The following is a 19,594-nucleotide window of genomic DNA, read 5'->3' as shown; positions in this document are numbered from 1 at the left end:
ACACACACACACACACACACACACACACACACACACACACACACACACACACACACACACACACACACACACACACACACACACACACACACACACACACACACACACACACTTGTCTCTGTATCCTTGTGTAGACCTTCCATTGGTATTTTAAAGACTAAAGGGGAAAAATGTAAACAAATAAACAACATGATTACAAAATAACACATTTTAGGCTAAATTTAGACAATGAGGACATACAGGGTTTATTTAATTGTGTGAAAATGTAGCACGTTAAAAAAAATACCGGGATAATACCGAAAACCGTGATAATTTTGGTCACAATAACCGTGAGGTTACATTTTCACACCGTGACAACCCTAAGCTAAACCAAAAGTTAATTCAAACCATACCTCTAAAACCATGTTTACGGGTATTTTGTCACTGTGTGGACCAGCCAGATCTCCCCACAATTTGGAAATGTCCACTTAAGCATATAAAGACAAGTACCCACCCCATGTTCACATATAAAAACTGTTGTGCTTTCTGGCACAGTCTGGTGTTGGTTTTGTGTAGTTTCACAAGACAATGTGTTTTATTAACAAATTACAGTTATCAAGAAAATATTTAGGCAGTAAGGAGCGTGAATTTATTAACAAAACTGCTAAACTCTTTCCAAAACCTACGTGAGAGAACAGAATTAAAAAAGAGATGCTATATATTGTGGCCCAGTGGTATTGCCATAGTTTCACATCAACAGGCTCAGAACCCCGAGCAGATCTGGAACCTACTCCACCAGAAAACTAGCATCGGCATTGCATTCTTTAATGGAATTAACTGAAGGATCATCAAAGCCCGTGGAGTCCGAGGCAGCATGCTTTCTGCTCAGAAGGTAAAAACATTTACCTTTAATGTTTTTTTAAAACTAGCGACAGTAGCAACAAGGGGTAAAACTACCCGTAAATGTATGAACTGCCCCCATCACCAAACTACACACTGTCACCTTAATGCTTTCTCAAAGTATTTCATTTTTTTCTTAGTTTAATGCTTTCTGAAAATTATTTTGAACTTTTTTCTCCTTATTTTAACGATTTCCTGAAAAGTAAATGATTGGGAGCAAACAAACGTGATCGAGTCATCCCTATCTGCAATACTATTCAATGGTTTTCTCACCTGTGTGGATTCTCATGTGTGAGTTTAAACTTGATTTTCCAGTATACCTTTTTCCACAGACCTCACATATAAATGGCTTATGTCCTGTGTGCATTCTCAAGTGTGAGTTTAAACTTGAATGATGACTAAATTTGTGTCCACAAACTTGACATTGATAGGGTTTCTGTCCTGTGTGGACTCTAGTGTGCTGGCTTAAAAATGATTTCTGACTAAATCTTTGTCCACAAACCTCACATTCATATGGTTTCTGTCCTGTGTGGATTTTTATGTGCGAATCCAAAGTAAAAGTCTGACTGAATCTTTGTCCACAAAGATCACATTTATATGGTTTCTCTCCAGTATGTATTCTCATGTGTTTGCTTAACGATGATTTACGAGTAAGTTTTAGTCCGCAAAGATCACATTCAAATTGTTTTTGTCCTGTGTGGATTTTTGTGTGTTTGGTTAAATATGATTTACAACTAAATTTTTGTCCACAAACCTCACATTCAAATGGTTTCTCTCCTGTGTGGATTTTCATGTGTTGCTTTAAATGTACCCCCTGACTAAATCTGTGTCCACAAAGATCACATCGAAATGATTTTTGTCCTGTATGGACTTTTGAGTGTTGTTTTAATAATGATTTCTGATTAAATCTTTTTCCACAAACCTCACACTGAAATGGTTTATCTCCTGTGTGGACATTCAGGTGTCTGTTTAAATTTTCCTTTAGACCAAATCTTTGTCCACAAACCTCACATTTATATGGTTTCTCTCCTGTATGGATTCTCATGTGTTTGTTCAAAGATGATTTATGAGCAAGTGTTAGTCCACAAAGATCACACTTAAATGGTTTTTGTCCTGTATGGATTCTTGTGTGTTTGGTTAAAAACGATTTACAACTAAATCTTTGTCCACACACCTCACATTTATGTGGCTTCTCTCCTGTATGCTTTCTGATGTGCGTGCTTCGGGTAGTTCTCTGGCCAAATGCTTTACCACCGTCATCACATCTAGAAGATTTAATCTCTTTCTGGACGTTCCTATGTGGGTCTACGTTGATTTTCATCTTCAAACGTTTCTTAGAAACCAAACAGCCAGCAGACTCTAATCTTCCATGACAGGTCATGTGCCTCTGTAGAGACCGCTTGTGAAGAAATTGTTTACCGCACTCAGAGCAGCTAGATGTATTTGCTCTTGACTCAGAAGCCCCGCTATCCTTCCTGTCATTGCCTCCATCTCCAGTTACAGGTTCAGATTCCGACAGCTCAGAGTCAATATTCACATCATTTTCATAATTTCCACTATCGTCAGTCTCTGAAGAACCAGATGTCTGTTCATGGGTATTTAGATCTGGGTTTCTGTTAGTTTCTGTCATCTGGTCAGCTGAGATGCTGGTTGGAACCTCTTCATCGTCCATTTGCTGCTGAAGAAGCTGGGAGAACAGAGGTTTCTCTTCATCATCCTCTCTCTTTATAGAAACAGCAGTGAATGGAAACCTGGCAGCATCAGGCTCCTCCTTTACATGGAGCTGCTCTCCCTCCGGACTGGTCCAGAGCTCCTTCTGTTCCTCCTTCATTTGGTGGGGTTCTGGGTCCTGCTGTTCTTCAGGAGCTTCTTCTTTGACTAGCACCGTCTGTTGATCTGTAGGAAGCACATGATGTAAATTACAGACAACTGTAACTTTATCATCACACACATAACAGATGTGTTATTGAAAGAAAGAAAGAAAGAAAGAAAGAAAGAAAGAAAGAAAGAAAGAAAGAAAGAAAGAAAGAAAGAAAGAAAGAAAGAAAGAAAGAAAATATAGTGCCTCTCAAGATAAAAATCAAGAGGCACATCACAAGAACAAAAAATTTTAAAAATTGTAAAACATTTTTAAAAATACGATTAAAATGAAACCTAAATTGCGAATAACAAATGTAATCGTTTGATTTTGAACTATTCAGATTCCTGGTTCCGATTCTTTCAAGACATTACATGTTTTAAAGAAGGGTGACCACATGTCCACTTTCCTCTCTGTCCGGGGTGTGTGTGTGTGTGTGTGTGGGGGGGGGTATGGTGTCCTACTATGATCAAATTGTCCGGTTTTTCATCCAGGAGCAGGGATTGAGTTATGGGCCTAGATATCTTTCAGGAAAAGATCCCGTTTCTGCCTATATTACAATATTTATGGACTCTCAGTGTAGCGGGGTTCTGTTGAGCGGAGGACACAGAGCGCTGATCGTTGGTGCGCCCGCTGCATCCGGCGCACGATACATTTTCAAGGTGGCGCAACAAAACATTATTATTAACACATGATCGTTCATATCTGTTTCTATCCTCTGGTACTCTGTCTTTTAATCGTTCCTGACGCTCCGCTCATCGTGTGCTGCGGTGATTTCACCTCACTGATGCAGCATTGAAACGTGCTCTCCGCTCTGCGGTCAGGAGATCTTTGATCTGCTCAGAAGTAACTGATGAGGTGAAAAAGTAAGAATCCAGGCAGCAGATTTTCTGGAGAGTTTAGAGGAGATGCAGGAAGATGAGAGACAGACAGGACAGGAAAATAGTTCAATAAAAACAAGTAAACAAAGTAAAATGTAGGTAGATTTATCTCCACTTAGGGCTGGGCGATATGGCAAAAATAGAATATCACGATTTTTCCAATATTTTATCACGATTTCGATTTTATCACGATTTTTTATCCATGAATAGCATAACTTCAATTGCGTATTAAAGAAGAGAAACATTGAATAAATAAACATTTATTCATATTAGGGATAATCAGCACAGTGCTAACACACTTATATTTTAAACTCACACCAGAGATGATAAAAGCCCTGAGAGAAACAATTACAAAAATCAGTTTTTCTCATTTTTCAAGTAACTTAACATAAATTAAAATCGTAAACATGTTTAAAGTGCAAACATGTCAATTGCAAACGTATTGTGCAAACATGAACTTGTTCAAAATACTATGTAGCTCCCAGTTGCTCATGTAGTGGTTAGTTAAGCTCAAATACGGCTCTGATGTGCGGCTGGACCAGAGATGGCTTGTGGTAGCAAATAACTGCGCATTCTGAATATTTTCTGCAACAAGTCTCTAAATAAAGTAAAATTTTCCAGTGCAGAGTGGAGACAACCCATAGAAGCACTGATTTGATCTCATTTCAGAGAAAAATAGAACAGGTTAGATGCACCTAATAAATAAAATTACTAACAAACTCAGGAATCTTTCTTTGCTTCACTGTTCTGGTGCTGAAAACATCACTAATGCAGACAAAAGGAGATACACAGATGAATGCACCTCTTATTATTTGGAGACTACATTTACTGCAGCTGGCAGAGGCAGAGATTGTTTCTATTGATACACGGATTTACAGAATCATTTTAAATGTTAATAGGGGAAGACTGCAGGAGGGAGCGGTAAAATACAGGGGGTCCCCAACAAAAACAAGAAACTACGAGTCTGATGAAACCCGCTGACCGAGCTCAGTCCGGTACTGACACCGGCTCGGCAGAGGGTGGACGAGCCGAGGCGGCGTCGTGCTCTGCTTAAGAAGAAGTGTTATTTTCCTGCTTCAGAAGAAGCGTCCAACGTGTTTTTACGCTTTCTCCAAGACATGTCACGTCGCTAAGTTGTTAGCGCCGCGCGCTAAGGAAACCCTGCGTTCCTCTTCGGAACGAAAACCTCGTTGTCGCTCAGCCGCGGCCGAAGCCATGTTTGTTCACACACAGGTGAAAACAAGCGGGGCACTAATATATTACTACGACTCACTCTAATTGGTTAAGGGTCAAACAAAGGCGTGTCATTCGCCTGGGGTAAGTTCCCTTTTCATTCAGAGGCAGAAATTCAACAGCAGAGCTGTGAATCGTGATAAAAAGGTCTCTCAAAAATGACAGACCGTCAGATGTGTAGATCGTAAAACGGTCTAAAATCGTCATATCGCCCAGCCCTACCTCCACTACACGTTTTTACCTGTATAAAACAAGAAGTTATACACATGTAATATTTATACATCTGATACAATTCAGATCTCCTTCAACACTCAGTCACACACCCAGGGCCGTCTCAAGGCATTTTGGGGGCCAAGGTAATACTAATAATAATAATAATACATTTTATTTCAACAGCGCCTTTCTAAACACTCAAGGACACTTTACAGACAGAGATAAAATACACAACAATAAAAGATAGAACAGCATAAAACAGACAGATTGGAGCAAAGAGAGTAATTATTGTAATGCTGGACGGAACAGGTGGGTCTTGAGTCTGGTTTTAAAGAGAGTGAGGGAGTCAAAGTTATGGAGGTCAGGAGGGAGTGAGTTCCAGAGCTGGGGAGCAGAGCGACTGAAGGCCCTGCTCCCCATAGTGACCAGACGGACAGGTGGGACAGAGAGGTGGATGGAGGAGGAGGACCTGAGGGAACGGGTGGAGGTTGAGAGATGAAGGAGGTCCGAGAGGTACGGGGGAGCTAGGTTGAAAAATAGTATTCTAAACATATCAATAGTTATAGCAGTAGGGCTGTCGCGGTTGAGGAATTCCCCCTGCGGTGATTCAGGGTGGCTTAATATTGCGGTGTGCGATATTATTGCAGCCCTTTTTTTTATTGCAGTACTATCTAAACATAATGTTTACACATTTAAAAAAGGTTAAAAATTGCCGTGCCTTCTTTAATAACACTTTACTGAATGCAGATCAAAGGGCAGTAACAACACAGATCGCAGTAACGTTTGTTTCTCCGACAGTCGGAGTCCGACTGAACTTAAAAACAACAAAATTCAGGAGAAGGTTAAACTTTTAAATGCAAATTTGGCTGCAGCATCTAACAAATAAGAAACAAGTCCCCATTTTGTTTAGTTGTTTAAAATCGAGCATAAAAAATTACATGTACCGGGCGGGCGCACTATCATTTCACTTTCACTTTCACACACACGAATGACGGTGCTTTATAGCTCGGTCACGTCCTTGTTGCCCACAAGGAAAACCAGCATGTTAACCATATACGGTTTGAGAGAGGATCTGAGAGGGGTGGCAACATTTGCAGCAACACTGAAAACCCTCTCGGATGGTGCGCTCTTTGCACTAACGCACACGTATTTGCGTGCGACTCTGGCGAGCAAAGGGAATCTCTCCCGGTTGTTGCTCCACCATGTCAGGGGGGTTCTTTAGGGTGGATGCATTCCTCCTGCAGGTAGCGAGTGAGCTCCAGCTCGGCTCAAACTCTCTTCGGGACGGTTGCGTTAACAGTGCTTGTCCGGGACTTCAGCAGGTCTCCGAGCGTTTATTTATTTATTTATTTTTTTGCCGCTGGTGGCAGCTCTGTCTCGGCCAAGGACTCTGGCGGCGCAGCAGCTGACGTACTGAAAACCAAAGCGCTCCCAAAGGAGCGAAGTAACGTTTTGCTTTGATACCAGTGCAGCCATCCTTCTCAACATGCATCATTGAGTTGAACCAAGTTCAGTAATCGCGGTGGCGCATGATGCAGCGCGGTGGGCTTCTTCATATTGCGATATTTCATTTTTGTGGTTACCGTGACAGCCCTATATAGCAGTCTATATTGTGTTAAACTAACCTATACTTTTTACTTTCTCTTTGTAGGCCTGGTCCCATGCTACAGTCGTTCGGGAACAAGACGACCTTTGAGGGATGGGAACTCTCGGGCGACGGTCGATCATTCCAGTCATCACACCCGATTCTTATTGATGACCTGGTGGCCAACATGGAGGACTGATTTGGGCATGTGAAAGGGGGGGGGGGGGGGGGGGGGGGGGTACTTCATGCCACAAACATTGCAGATTTTGGGTTCTGGCCCGACAAAGTAAACATGACAGGTTGTTTTTTTTTTGTTTCAATTTATGAACTGCCTCATTTTACTTTGATAAGGTGATTTCATCACAGCACATTTTTTTAAATGAAGAGGCAATGCTAGGACACCTCTTGGTTTTTAAAGAGTAAGGTTTTTTGATAATTAAATGGGTTTTTTTTGTTTGTTTTTCAGACTTTGGAGATGCAGCTGCTGACGTCCTGGTAGGGTACTTCAAACCTGTCCTGGAAGATGCAGATGTGCCGGTGGACAAAGTTGCTGTCGGGCGGACAATACTCCGATCCAAGGTGTATCAGCAGCCCGACTGGTGTGAGTTCATCAAGAACTGAACAGAAGGTACTTTGAAGAATGCCCCAACGTTCTTCAGCTTGTGGACCTGCTGCTGACCCTGCCTGCGTCTACAGCTGAATGTGAAAGAGGTTTCAACCACATGAAAATGATAAAGAGTGACTGGCGGTCCAGCCTGTCAGGGAAGAGTGTGGGCGAGCTCGTGTCGGTGCGGTTACTGTCGGCAGACATTAAACACTTCGACCCGAAGCCAGCCATAAACGTATGGTTTCATGATGTCCAACGGCGAAGGCGTCTTGATTTCATGGATGGAAAGACTTCCACTGCTGCTGAGATGGACGATGCAGAGCCAGAAGAAGATTTCATGTGCGTGGGTCAGGGCCGCTTGCTCTCCATGATGAGCAAGAAATATGAGGACGAGCTTGACTAGAACTTTGAGGTGGAGTAACACACTAGTCCACCACTAGTCAAATGTTCAGCCTGCATCACAATGTTGCCAGAGACTGACACGGTGCTGGTTGTAAATATGTAAATATATACAGAAAAGTAGAGGTGTGAATCTTCACTTGTCTCCCGATTCGATTACGATTATTGGGTCAACGATTCAATTCGATTCGATATCCCGATGCATCACGATTATTTCATATTGATTTGTTTTCATCGATAAATAGAAGATGTCAGATATTTGCTTTTTTTTTTATATCTAAAACGTAATTGACACAACCTGCCGTCCCTCAAAAGCTCTCCATTCACAACAGGTTAGGACAAAACATTTAAACATTTAAGAAGATTTAACAAAGTAAAACATCTGTTTCCTGGTTCAACACCACGCCTCAGGCTGAGAAAAACACGCTTTGCAAAAACTCACAAAATCTAAAAAAGTACTGAAAACCTACAGGAAAACATAATGTAATAATAAAATCCATAATGGGTTCATATATGAGTGTTTCATGTCTCTGAGCAGCTCTAGAGTCATATATTTATGTTCAAGGGTGTCAGAAATAACACCAAATGAAATGTTTGACTTAGTTAGTTATTTTATTTGAACCCAGTGGTTCGTTTCTGAAATGTTGGAGAATGAATCAAGTTCTGTTTGATGCAGAAAACAATAAAACATAAAACAAATTATACACTCCAATAATATTGTTTTGACATTGATTTAGGTCCTGGAAAAACGGGCAGATGGATCTCCTCTCACTCCAGAGGCTGATAGCCCAGACCCTCCTCCAGCGCCATGGAACAAAGCCAAGTAGGCAAGGCAGAAAATCTGCAATGGCGGTGGCGATACCTGATGTCACCAGGTGTGACAGCTTGAAACACTGGTCCAGCAACATTGGTAGCAGGTACAAGTGGTGCAAGAACTGGTGGACGCACACCATTTGTGTGCGAAAAATGTGATGTGGAGTGCTTCAAAAAGTACCACACTGAGTAGTACATCCATACCAAATGATGATTGTGTGGGAACTATGTCATATACAAAAATATGTGTTAGATGTTCTAAAAAAACATCTTTGTTGTGATTGAGTTTTAAAAAAGTGAGTAAAGGAAACAGCTCAAATTGTGTCTTGTTTTGAATTTCATACAGGGGAACCTGAGTCCTTTCTTATTTTTATGACAATACTATTAGGCTATTACTTTGTTATGACCAGGGCTGGGCCTTGAACAGCCATTGGGGGAGGTATTGCTGCAGTGAGGTGCGCCAAAACAACAGAGCAGTGTCCTGTTTGTGGGATGCATGGGTGAGGTTACAGGTGTGTGTGTGTGCGTGCGGGGGGGGGGGGGGGGGGGGGGGGGGGGAGGAAAAATTTTGCCCAGTGAAAATAATGCCCCAGTGTCTGCACTGGTTATAATGATATTATTATTACTCCTCTATTCCTATTATTAGGTCACATTTCACCTACTGACAAGCTGTTTGACCACTATACCACATAAATATGCCATTTTCTTCCCAAAAACAGTATATAATTGAAAAAAGTTATATAACATGATTCAGAGGGACTTAACTGATAAAAAGATATGCATTACAACTCTGAAAAAAATGTGGGCACAAATGGGTTTAAGACTAAAATGGAAAAATATAAACAAATTAACAACATTTTTTGAAAATAACACATTTTAGGCAAAATTTAGACAAACTGAGGACAATATTTTCCTGAAATAGAGGGTTTATTTAGCTGTCTGAAAATGTAACACATTTTAAAAAAATACCGCGATAATGCCGAAAACCATGATAATTTTGGCCACAATAACTGTGAGGTAAAATTTTCACACTGTGACAACACTAGTTGAGATTATCTCACGATTTTTCATGAAGCGCTCAGCAGTGTAGCGAGTCTTGTGTGACCATTTGACTTCCCAAAACTGCGGCGCTTCCGTGGCGCAGCACATCTGTCTTCTGTGTGCCTCAGGCTCAATAGCTCTACTGTTGGGACTGATGAGGTGTGAGACCTGCCTGATGGCTCATCAAACCGATAACAGAAGTTGTTCAGGCAGTTGGCCAAGAGCAGATGATCAGTGGAGGCGGGTGTGCTGGGCTTGTAGTTCGTTATGATTCTGAAACTTTTCAATACAAGGGTCGAGACGTTGTCAGTAGGGCTGGGCATTGAGAATCGAGCATCGATTGGAACCGGTTCCAACTGTTCATTTTTCCCGGAATCGCTCAACATTTTTTTTTTCGATTCCTAGTGTGCCGACGGAGGAGGAATCCGCCGCCGATCTCCGTGAAAAATAAACGTGATCTGCAAATTGTGATCAAGACTTTTCAGAGCTGATCACAATTTACAAACATAAAAATGTGACTCAAAGTAATACATGTGACAGCCCTGTCTAGTGGACAACTTTTGTTTCTGCGCATACCTGGAGTTATCGTTCATTTATCGTTATCGAGGTCAAATCCTCAATCTATTGTGATATTAATTTTAGGCCGTATCGCCCAGCCCTAAACTCCCCGCAGAACGACCGCAGCCGGGTTTTGAACCTGCAACCTTCTTGCTGCGAGGCAACAGTGCTAACAACTGTACCCCCACGCATAGTGTAGAGTAGCGTTGCCTGGCCTGAGCATTCCCCAAATGTTTTTTCGCCCCAGAACATGCGTAGTTTTGTAATTTTTCTGGCTTTAATGAATGCAACACAGGCATGATGGTTTGACCAATAAGAGAAGAGTTACAAAGATGGTTGAAGAGGCAGGTAAATCCTCGTTTTATTGGTCGCTGAAAGCCCGGTATCTCTGAATATTACTTTGATCGGTTCCCACTCCGAGTCAGATAGAACATGGACATCAGACGATTTTTGGGGAGAAGTAAGAAGAACACTTCATCAGTTTTGGTGGCTGGCACTGGGCAAAAAGACTCTGGGCCAACACATGATGAACCAGGTAAACAAACATGTAATTTTCTCCTGTATGTCTTAGAAAATGTAACATTATCAGAAAAAGCGCCTGGTTAGTAGCCCTTGCATAAAGTTTTTTTCTGGGACTTTTCTAAAAAATTTATTTACAGAAAAACAGCTTTTAACATTTGGCAAACACAAATTCTGATTCTTTAAGGATCTTTGAGGAGGAGTTTAGTACAGCTCAGGTACCTGGTCACCACTGTGTGATCTCAGTGTAGACGATTAGGGTCATCTGCATTAGAATTATACCTTGAATGCTACAGTAATTACTATAAAGCCTACAAGCAAAGAAAGCCTATTTTCCATGTTGCTGCCCTCACAGTCCTCCAATGGAATGGCTTGTTGTATACACGCTGAGACAACCAAACAATCACTATGGCCGAGGTTCCAGTCAGTTTATCTGATTTGTCGCACTTTAGTTGACTTGAAAGCTCAACTTCTCTTCTAAAAATGGTTTGAATGTTTCTGATGGCTAGGGATGGGCATCATTTGATTTTGAACAACTCCAATTCCGATTCCAATTCCTTGTTTCGATTCCGGTTCCTATTGAATCCCGATTCCGATTCATTCAAGACATGACATGCTTTACATGAGCCAGCTAACCACATGTCCTACTTGATGAAATAATCTCAACTTCAACATGAATTTTAACTCTATGAACAACAACATCACCTTCATTTAGACAAAAACATGTTTTGGAGAGAAAAAGAAAAAGACTTGCAGCACAACCAGTGTGTTTGTTTATTATGTTGCGTTATTAGCCAACAAATAGTTTGTAAGTTTTACTTACCCTTTGGATTCATCAATAAAATTCGTAAATATGGAAATATTTACCGATTTTATTACTTAATTAGAATATCCATGGATATGCCTCAGGGCTCCACCCCTTTTAACTGGGGAAAAATGAATCCAAACCTCTATCAATCTGTCTAAAGTTCGTAAAATTCTTTTAACGAGCAGCGGTCATATTCTATCCAACACAGAGAAATTCACTTGAGACAAAACTTCATTGGCGATAACATTTATTAACTAATATAACCACCTCAGCTCCTCCAAGGCGCTAGCCAATCAATATGTCAACCAACTGATTTTATCAAACAAACAACAAGCAAGGAAACAATGGAGTGATACTGTGGAGTAACAATCTAATCAGACCGGTGGGATGAGACGGTGATGTAATCAAGCAAAGGTGGGGTTGCTTGATGATGTAATCAGACAGAGATAGGCTGATTACCAAAACTGGAGGGAGTTTGAAAAACAAAATTGTGGATCCTTTGTTTGGTTGAACAAAGGATCGAAATAATCAGCGGGTGTGGGCCCCCTGATCGGACGCGTATTTGACGGTGTGAGCACGTTCTAAACTAGGGAGAAACAGACGGGGGTCGGCCTAGATCTGTGCCTGAACGTAGATCAAGCCTCAACCTGCTAGCCTAGTGAACTAGACCAAATTCTTGCTTTGCAAAGTTTGGTCTAGGCACGCTCCACTGGAACCTCCACAGCTCCTACCAGGACTCTGGCTAGCCAATCACAGCTCTCTAGAGGGGTTTCAAACACATAAAGAGCTGTGATTGGTCCATAATGGTGGGCCAATCATAGTGCTCTATCTGCTTAGTGAACAAATCACAGAGCTTTATCCGCTTTGTGGGCCAATCAGGGCACTCTATATGCCTGGTGGGTGGGATGATGCAGCAGAGTGAAACAAGAGTATGTCACATTCATTGTCCAGTGGAATGCGGAGATCATTTGAAAGACAACGGTAGAACCCGCCCCACAACCGAGAGCCGTCAATGGAGCGTGGCCAGACTAAACACACTTTATTTAGTCTGGCTTGCCAGGCTATCAACCCGCTGCACTGTGATGAACAAAAGGCTGGAGTGTGTTTTACTGAAATGGCGGCCGTACAGCGTTATCTCGACGTGGCGTCGGGTGAGCCAACGCTCCATGCTTCGATATAGCAGCTGGGACCGTAATTTGGAATTAGAGATGGAGTTTTACTAAGGGTTGAGCGGCCGAGTGCTCAACACAAAGGTTGCTAGGTGGCTGAAGTAAACAAAGCGAGGATTCCCCTCCAGAGATGAGAATCGCAGCAAACAGCAGCAACGTTCACAGTAAACTTGATCCAAACAACTTCAAATCGCTTCACAAAGCTCAAGAGAAAAACACAGCAACAGATTGATCATAAAGGCAAATTAAATATCTAAACAGTCTGTCTGGCCTGGCCACAGCGTAAAACAAACTTAGATATTTAAAAAAAAACGAGGAGCTTACTTCGAGATGGTCCGTTGGCGTTCTTAGCATGGAAGAGAGACCGACTAGTATTTTAAAGCAGTCACGTGGTCGACCGCTTGTTTTGGACTATTAGAGAAGCGGGAGAAAGAAAGAGAGAAAAAAGAAAAAAAAATCTTGAATGAACAGAGACAAGGCGTCCCTCTGTGTCCAGGGGCTGAGCAGATCAGATGGCGTTGGTCCGTTGACCCCAGCAGCCAGGCGTCACACACACGCCGTCCGGAGCGGCAGGAGCAGAGGCGGGGGTCTCCTGACTCCAGGTGAACTGGGCAGGGGAGAGGAGGAGTTCCGCTCTGCGCCTCGGCTTTATAGACTCGTCCAGCGGGCGGTCTCTGTAGGGGCCGGTATCCACCGGGGCCAGTCAGACTTGGCGTCGCGTGATGACGTCATCAAGCTGCTGCCGGCTGCGGAGGATCATGGGACATGGAGTCCCTGCTGGCGCTGATATTAATATGCTTTATTGTCTACGCTTCAGGGCGTAGATGGCACAGTCCTTTGGAGAAAATACTGCGTAGTAATTTTCTCATGAGGGCAGGACCCCAACACTGACCACAACCAAAGTGTGGAAGAAGCCTCTGGGATGAGAGGCTAAATGTCTCCAACACATCCAGAAACGTCCAGCTGTTTTCAGCTAAAACTCTCAGGATGATCATGTCCAGGATGACTGAGAACTACACCTCCATGCTGCTGCAGCGTTCAGTCGCAACAGGAAGTGAAACTTAAATGTAGCTGGCTGCATCTGAATGCTGACGCTCCGTGTGTTTTTATTTCTGCAGTGAGACAAACTCACCTCACACGTCCAGAGTTTGTTCTTTAAAGCTTCTATTAAATCCACCGTGTTGATGTATTTTAACACGTTTCCTCTACGATGCAGGAGTTAAAGTTTACATCACGGAGTAAAAGTTCGGCAGACGCGTTTATTTATATCTGGGTGGGGGGAGGGGGACTCCTGCTGCACACAGACAGCTGGTGCGATCAGCTCTGAAACGCGTTGATCACAATTTGCAGATCACGTTTATTTTTCACGGAGATCGGCCGCGGATTCCTCTTCCGTCGGCATTCTAGGAATCGAAATAAAAAACTTTGAATGATTCCGGGAAAAACAAACAGTTGGAACCGGTTCCAATCGATGCTCGATGCCCGACCCTACTGATGGCACACTTTAGTTCAAACAATCGAAGGCGTCAGAATGCGTGCGTCTCTCTCATGGAGCTGATGTTTTAGTGAGGAATAAACTATCAGATGGCTTCAGCCTGCCGCGGTAATGCAGGGAAAACCGTGTGCATTTTGTTATTTAATACATGTAAAAGCTATTTCTACCTACAGATTTCCTCCATGCATTTTTGGAGTAAAACATGTTTTTATGAAGCTCCTCTCTAGATAAAAAATCACAAGTTGCTTCACAAACACATAACATAAAAGATAATAATGGGAGAAAATATTAATAGCTTTAACTGTTTTTATTGTATGGTTAAATAGTAAATATTAATGTGAATGATTTGTTGTACTAGATTAGAATCTAGACCATCTTTTCACTTAATCTACAGGATGGCTTGGCAGGCTAGTGTTGGACCTTTGTTTGCAGAAAATCGTGAATTGAACCAAAATCGCAATTTCTACCAGAAAAATGCGAATCAATCTTTTCCTAAAATCGTTCAGCTCTGTTACTGAGCCTTTTATAACAAAAGTCTGTTATTTCAGCCTGATCATTTTGTTGTTTTATTTCTTATTTTTTTAGCAGTAAACCAGTTTTGTTTCACTTGAAACGTTGTCAGATGGAATATTCAATTAATCAACAGAAGCTTAGATTGGAACACTGAACGAAAACATATTTTGCCTTTAAAAAAATGAGTCTGTTAAATACACAGAGTATGCATGTGCTGGCGCATGGTCAGGATGGTACCACCTCTGCCTCAATTTGAGCCAGGAAAACCCCTGGTCCGTGCACATCCCAGAAAGATAAGAGTGTGATCTCAAGCCCTATAACGGGACTACAGGCTTTGTTTTGTAAAAACAGAAAAACTGAAATTTTCAGCTCCTGATGTTTTTAGAAAATAAAACATGTTTTGTCAGTTTTTATGTGTGTGAGAAAATAAATACATTTTGAAAAACATAATGCAATGACTGTCTTTAAACAAGGTGCCAATGTGCTCAACAAAGCTATAATAAAAAGCATATTTTACAGTGTAAGTTTCCCTAGATTCCTTTAGGGTCTGGGTTCAGCCCCCAATGTTTCAAGGTACAGGAACGCCCCTGACGCAGCCCATGAAAGCTGTCTTACACAGATGTCCTGAATTAGCTTCTGACAGAAAATAAAACAGCTAGGATTAGAAAAGCCTGACCACTTTACGTTAACATGAAGCTTGGACTCACCCATATTTGCGACAAAAAGAGCCGAATATTTGCTCCTCCTCCTCGTTTTGCTCCAAGTAGCAAATCGAACGCACCTCCAACACCGCGTGGCCAACTTAGCAACTTTGTGGCTATTTCTAGCAGCTTTTCAGACCCCTTCCTGTCGTTTTTTCCATCAAATGAGCAAAGCGAACCACCTAGCAACATTTCTGAGGACCCATAGCTACTTAGTCACTGATATTCCCTGTGAGTTAGGAAAACACTAAGGATGCGCTCCGAACCGTCTTTCCAGACGTCGTTAGGAAAGGAAGTCCATCATGTGGAATTCTAGGATGTCCAAGGAGGTCCCGCCTTTCTCGCCTCTGATTGGCTGGAAGGGCTCTACTACGATTGGCTATTTCGTGTAAGGGGAAACAGTTTTCCCTCGCTGCAGGATTTTATGTTTACAACCAGATCTTGAGGAGTTTTTGGAAGAAATTGTGAACTCATCGCTATAATGAACATCCTTTCCTGTTTAGCAACAAACCAGTTTCAGTTTCTTTCATAAAATAACCTGAAAAACATCAAATGTGAACTTGTAATAAATCTTGTTGCATTTTATCGCACTGTAGACCGACTTTTTCTGTTATGGGGTTATCTTATTACTTCCATATTAGGCTATCCTGCTTTAATAGGTTAAGGCGGTTTACAGGTTAGAGCACATCTCTCATCATCAGATTAAATGTGTATCATTTAATTAAGTTAAAGCTGATTATGATTTAGACCTATTTTTCACCCGTTTTCATTCTTCTAGAGAAGAAACAGACCTGATGCACACAGCTGGGCAGAAGAGGGCAGTTTTATTAAATGTCATACCCAGGTAAGGCACATATGTTTATCCTGTGTACTCTAATGCTTCAGAGCCAAGAGATATGAAGTTAGTACAACAGTTTGATAAATGCAACAAGATTTAAAATTCACATTTTATGTTTTTCTGTTTTTTTATTAAACATAAAATGTTTTGCAAACCAGGACAGAATGTTTATTATAGCGCTAAGTTCAAATTTTCTTTACTAAACTTCCCAAAACAGCTTTCTGCTGGTGGCAGAAGGACACTAGGCCTTGTTCAAGTTGAGCAGCGCCTCGCCTGGAAAACAGACAAGAGCAGACGGACGCAGCAAAGAGCAAATAGAGAAAGAATAGAGCAGGGATTCCCCAAATAGGGGTGCGCGAGCTGCCGCTATAGGGGTGCGCAAGGTGAAAAGTGTAATGGCTGCGGAACTCCGAGAAGTCTGTCATATGTCACCATTAGCGTAGCCAGAAACTCATTTGTGGGTGGGCCTAAGGAAAAGTAAGTGGGCCCAATAAATAGCGCCAATAACGAGACGCAGTGACTGGAGCAACTCATGGGAGCTGTGCTGCACGCACACACACACACACACACACACACACACACACACACACACACACACACACACATACACACACACACACACACACACACACACACACACACACAGATTCAATAAGCGCACGCTGCGCTGCGCCGTCAGACTGAAGGCAGAAATGAGCAGTAGCGTTGAGAGCATCGACATATAAATATTGGACAATGGGTTTCCATAGACTCCAATAACACATTTTTGAGGCTAAATGGGAGGTGGCCACCACCGCCATTTTGACCGTGTCACAGGTTCCGTCAAGCCCAGACAATTCCACAAAAGGGAAGAGAGGTGGAGCTGAGGGTGGGGCTGTAAGGCTGGGATCAACTGACGACACCCGGTCGAACTAGCTACAAGCTAACCTGAAGCTAACCCAAAGCTAACGCGGAGGTAGGAGCTAAGCTAACAGAGGTAGCTACCTAGCTACAACCGGAGTTAACTGTGCACAACACCGGAGCTTCTGAGTCAGAGATACGCCGGGCTGACCGCTGGGTAAAACCGGTGTCGGTACAAGATCGGCTCGGGGTCCGTCGACTGCCGATGACGTCTAAGTAGTTGATTGGCTGAACATGAACCTTACGGAATTACGTAATCACATTACGCTGTTATCACGTTACGTTGGTCCAGGCAAATCTTTCTGTTGGAGAGATGGACAACTTTTACAAAGAAATCCATCATTACCTCTTTGAAAATACACTATTAGCATAGAGCTGCATGTATATTAGGGCTGAACGATTAACTGCATGTGCAATTAAATTGCGATGTGACAAAAGGAGATTTTCTAATCGCAAAGGCTGCAATTTGGCAGCGAGTGGTTAGCGCAATGCTAATATACATGGAAAAACCCATAGGAATGCTAATGCTAATATCACCGATTACATTATTACAAATTATGAATTAGAAACGTGCCAAATGATTACATTTGGAGTCTAATAGAAAGTAAAACTACCATCAATCAAATAAGTACAGACAGGTATTTTAGTAAAGCCAGAAAACTTTTAACTCCAGAGTTTTGGCTAGAAGCTATGAGCGTAACTGAACTACGCATGGACAACACGTCAAAAACTCTAAACACAAAATACTTCAATAAACGGGACACACTTCTTTCCTGCAAATACAATTTCACAGGTGTTGCTAATACCATATGATCCTTCAAGGGATGTGCTCAAAGAGGAGTTCAACATTATGAATAAAAAATAGTGTTTTATTTTACAAATACCATTATAAACACAAACTTACGTCTTAAGAAACATTATTTTAATAACGAAACTGCTAAATTCTTTCCAACAGTATAGATGTGTAGTTTATTTTGTCTGAGTGGGTTTGCCGTACTTTGACGTCATCGGCAGTCGAAGGACCCCGAGCCGATCTTGCACCCGAGCAGATCTTGTACCGACACCGGGTGGAACACAGAGGTCTCCGAGACCTCCACAAGCCGGTAGCCGCACAGCAGACAAGCGCCGCTGCGATCTGAGATGTGCAGAGCTGCCGCTGGGGAGAACTGGGTGGAAAGGTTTCCATCCCAGAGCTCCACAAGCCGGCAGCCCGCGCAGGAGACAGAAGCCGTGATCAGACAGAGATGCGCCGAGCTGCGGGGAGGAGAGAACGGGTGGAAAACATCGGTCTCCCGAGACCTCCACAAGCCGATAGTGGGAACCCAGCTCCACCAACATGTTATATTTCAACCCATTTTCTAAAGTGCAGCATTATGTTAAATGCACTGGGTTTTACTCTATTACATTTAAATTTCATGGTTAAACAGTACATGTTAACATCTAAGCTCAGCTCGGCAGTGACCTAAAATACATAAATATAATTTTACTTACCGAAATAAATGAAGTGGAGACTCCTTGGACGCTCTATTAGGCAATTAATGCCACAGCAAGTCATTTTGTCCAACAATTGCACAAAAAATATCCAAACAAGAATACACAAACACAGAGACTCAAAATCCCGGAGCAGTTTCCAGGCCAGACCGAGGCTCTACTGAGGCCTTTCCCCGGAGCTAGCTCTGTGGTCACGTGGGTCTGATGCTCATTAATTATACAGAATTTTAGGCTTTTAATACACTTAAACAGAAGAGTGTGAAAAAAATTCACCCCCCTCAGAGTTGTCATGAGTGTAAACTAGATCATTTAAACCAAAAACATGTTTTGGTACCAGGCTGTAAACATGTTTATTTCTGCTGTGAAATTGGTATTTTTAACATGGGAGTCAATGAGGATTTGCTCGCTTCTGACACCAGCCCCTAGTGGATGATGGTGGAACTGCAATGTTTGGTACTTCCGGGTTTGACTCAATTTTTGAGCCGCATTGTGGGGGCTTGGTCGAGAGGCCCAGACTTCCCTCTCCCCAGCCACCTGGGCCAGCTCCTCCGGGGAAATCCCAAGGCGGTCCCCGGCCAGGTCCGGTAAGAAGTCTGCTCCGACAGCTTCTGGCGTTTTTAAAAAGTATCCCAGGGGCACGGTAAGGGTCGGAGAGATGTTTAGTCTATTTAATTTCTGACTATATAAAACGATTTCTTCGGTTTTAAAGTGTGAAGTAAACTCCGACGAAGTAAAATCCAAGCCGATCCCGTTCATGTTGTTTACATTTGTTGCCTGCCAACATGGCGTCTACTCTCTTGAGAGTCACGTGACATCCGGAGCTCTATAGCTCTTCTTTCACCATTTAAATGACCTGTTTTGCCTTTTCTTATCCCCTCTTGCTGCTGGCTCAAAACTGTATGGCTGTGCACCTTCAGTATTATAAATAACTGTAAATTTGTGTTCAAATTCTGGCGCCTCGTCCTGCTGCTGTGAATCCATTGCTTAGTAGAGTCGGAAATGTTTCCCTCCTTGTGCGTCACTTCCTGTTTCCAGCTAGAGGCGCCGTTTCAAACCGGATTAGCTAGGTAAGCAGAGTTGGATCATTAACAAC

General features: G+C 42.4%; 1 protein-coding gene across 1 annotated transcript; it reads right to left on the bottom strand.

Annotated features, from left to right (window-relative positions):
• Nucleotides 1-944: 944 nt before the first annotated feature.
• On the bottom strand, nt 945-15,460 carry LOC107373835 (zinc finger protein 345). Its single transcript, XM_015941978.3, has 2 exons — nt 15,279-15,460; nt 945-2,775 (listed from the first exon to the last, which is right to left on the bottom strand). The coding sequence occupies exons 1-2, from the start codon at nt 15,280-15,282 to the stop codon at nt 1,133-1,135; spliced, it is 1,647 nt and encodes a 548-aa protein (XP_015797464.3). The 5' UTR covers nt 15,283-15,460; the 3' UTR covers nt 945-1,132.
• Nucleotides 15,461-19,594: the final 4,134 nt, after the last annotated feature.

The sequence above is a fragment of the Nothobranchius furzeri genome, chromosome 16 (genome assembly GCF_043380555.1).
Source record: "Nothobranchius furzeri strain GRZ-AD chromosome 16, NfurGRZ-RIMD1, whole genome shotgun sequence".
NCBI classification, from domain to species: Eukaryota; Metazoa; Chordata; class Actinopteri; order Cyprinodontiformes; family Nothobranchiidae; genus Nothobranchius; species Nothobranchius furzeri.
This window is presented reverse-complemented; position numbering and strand designations above follow the sequence as displayed.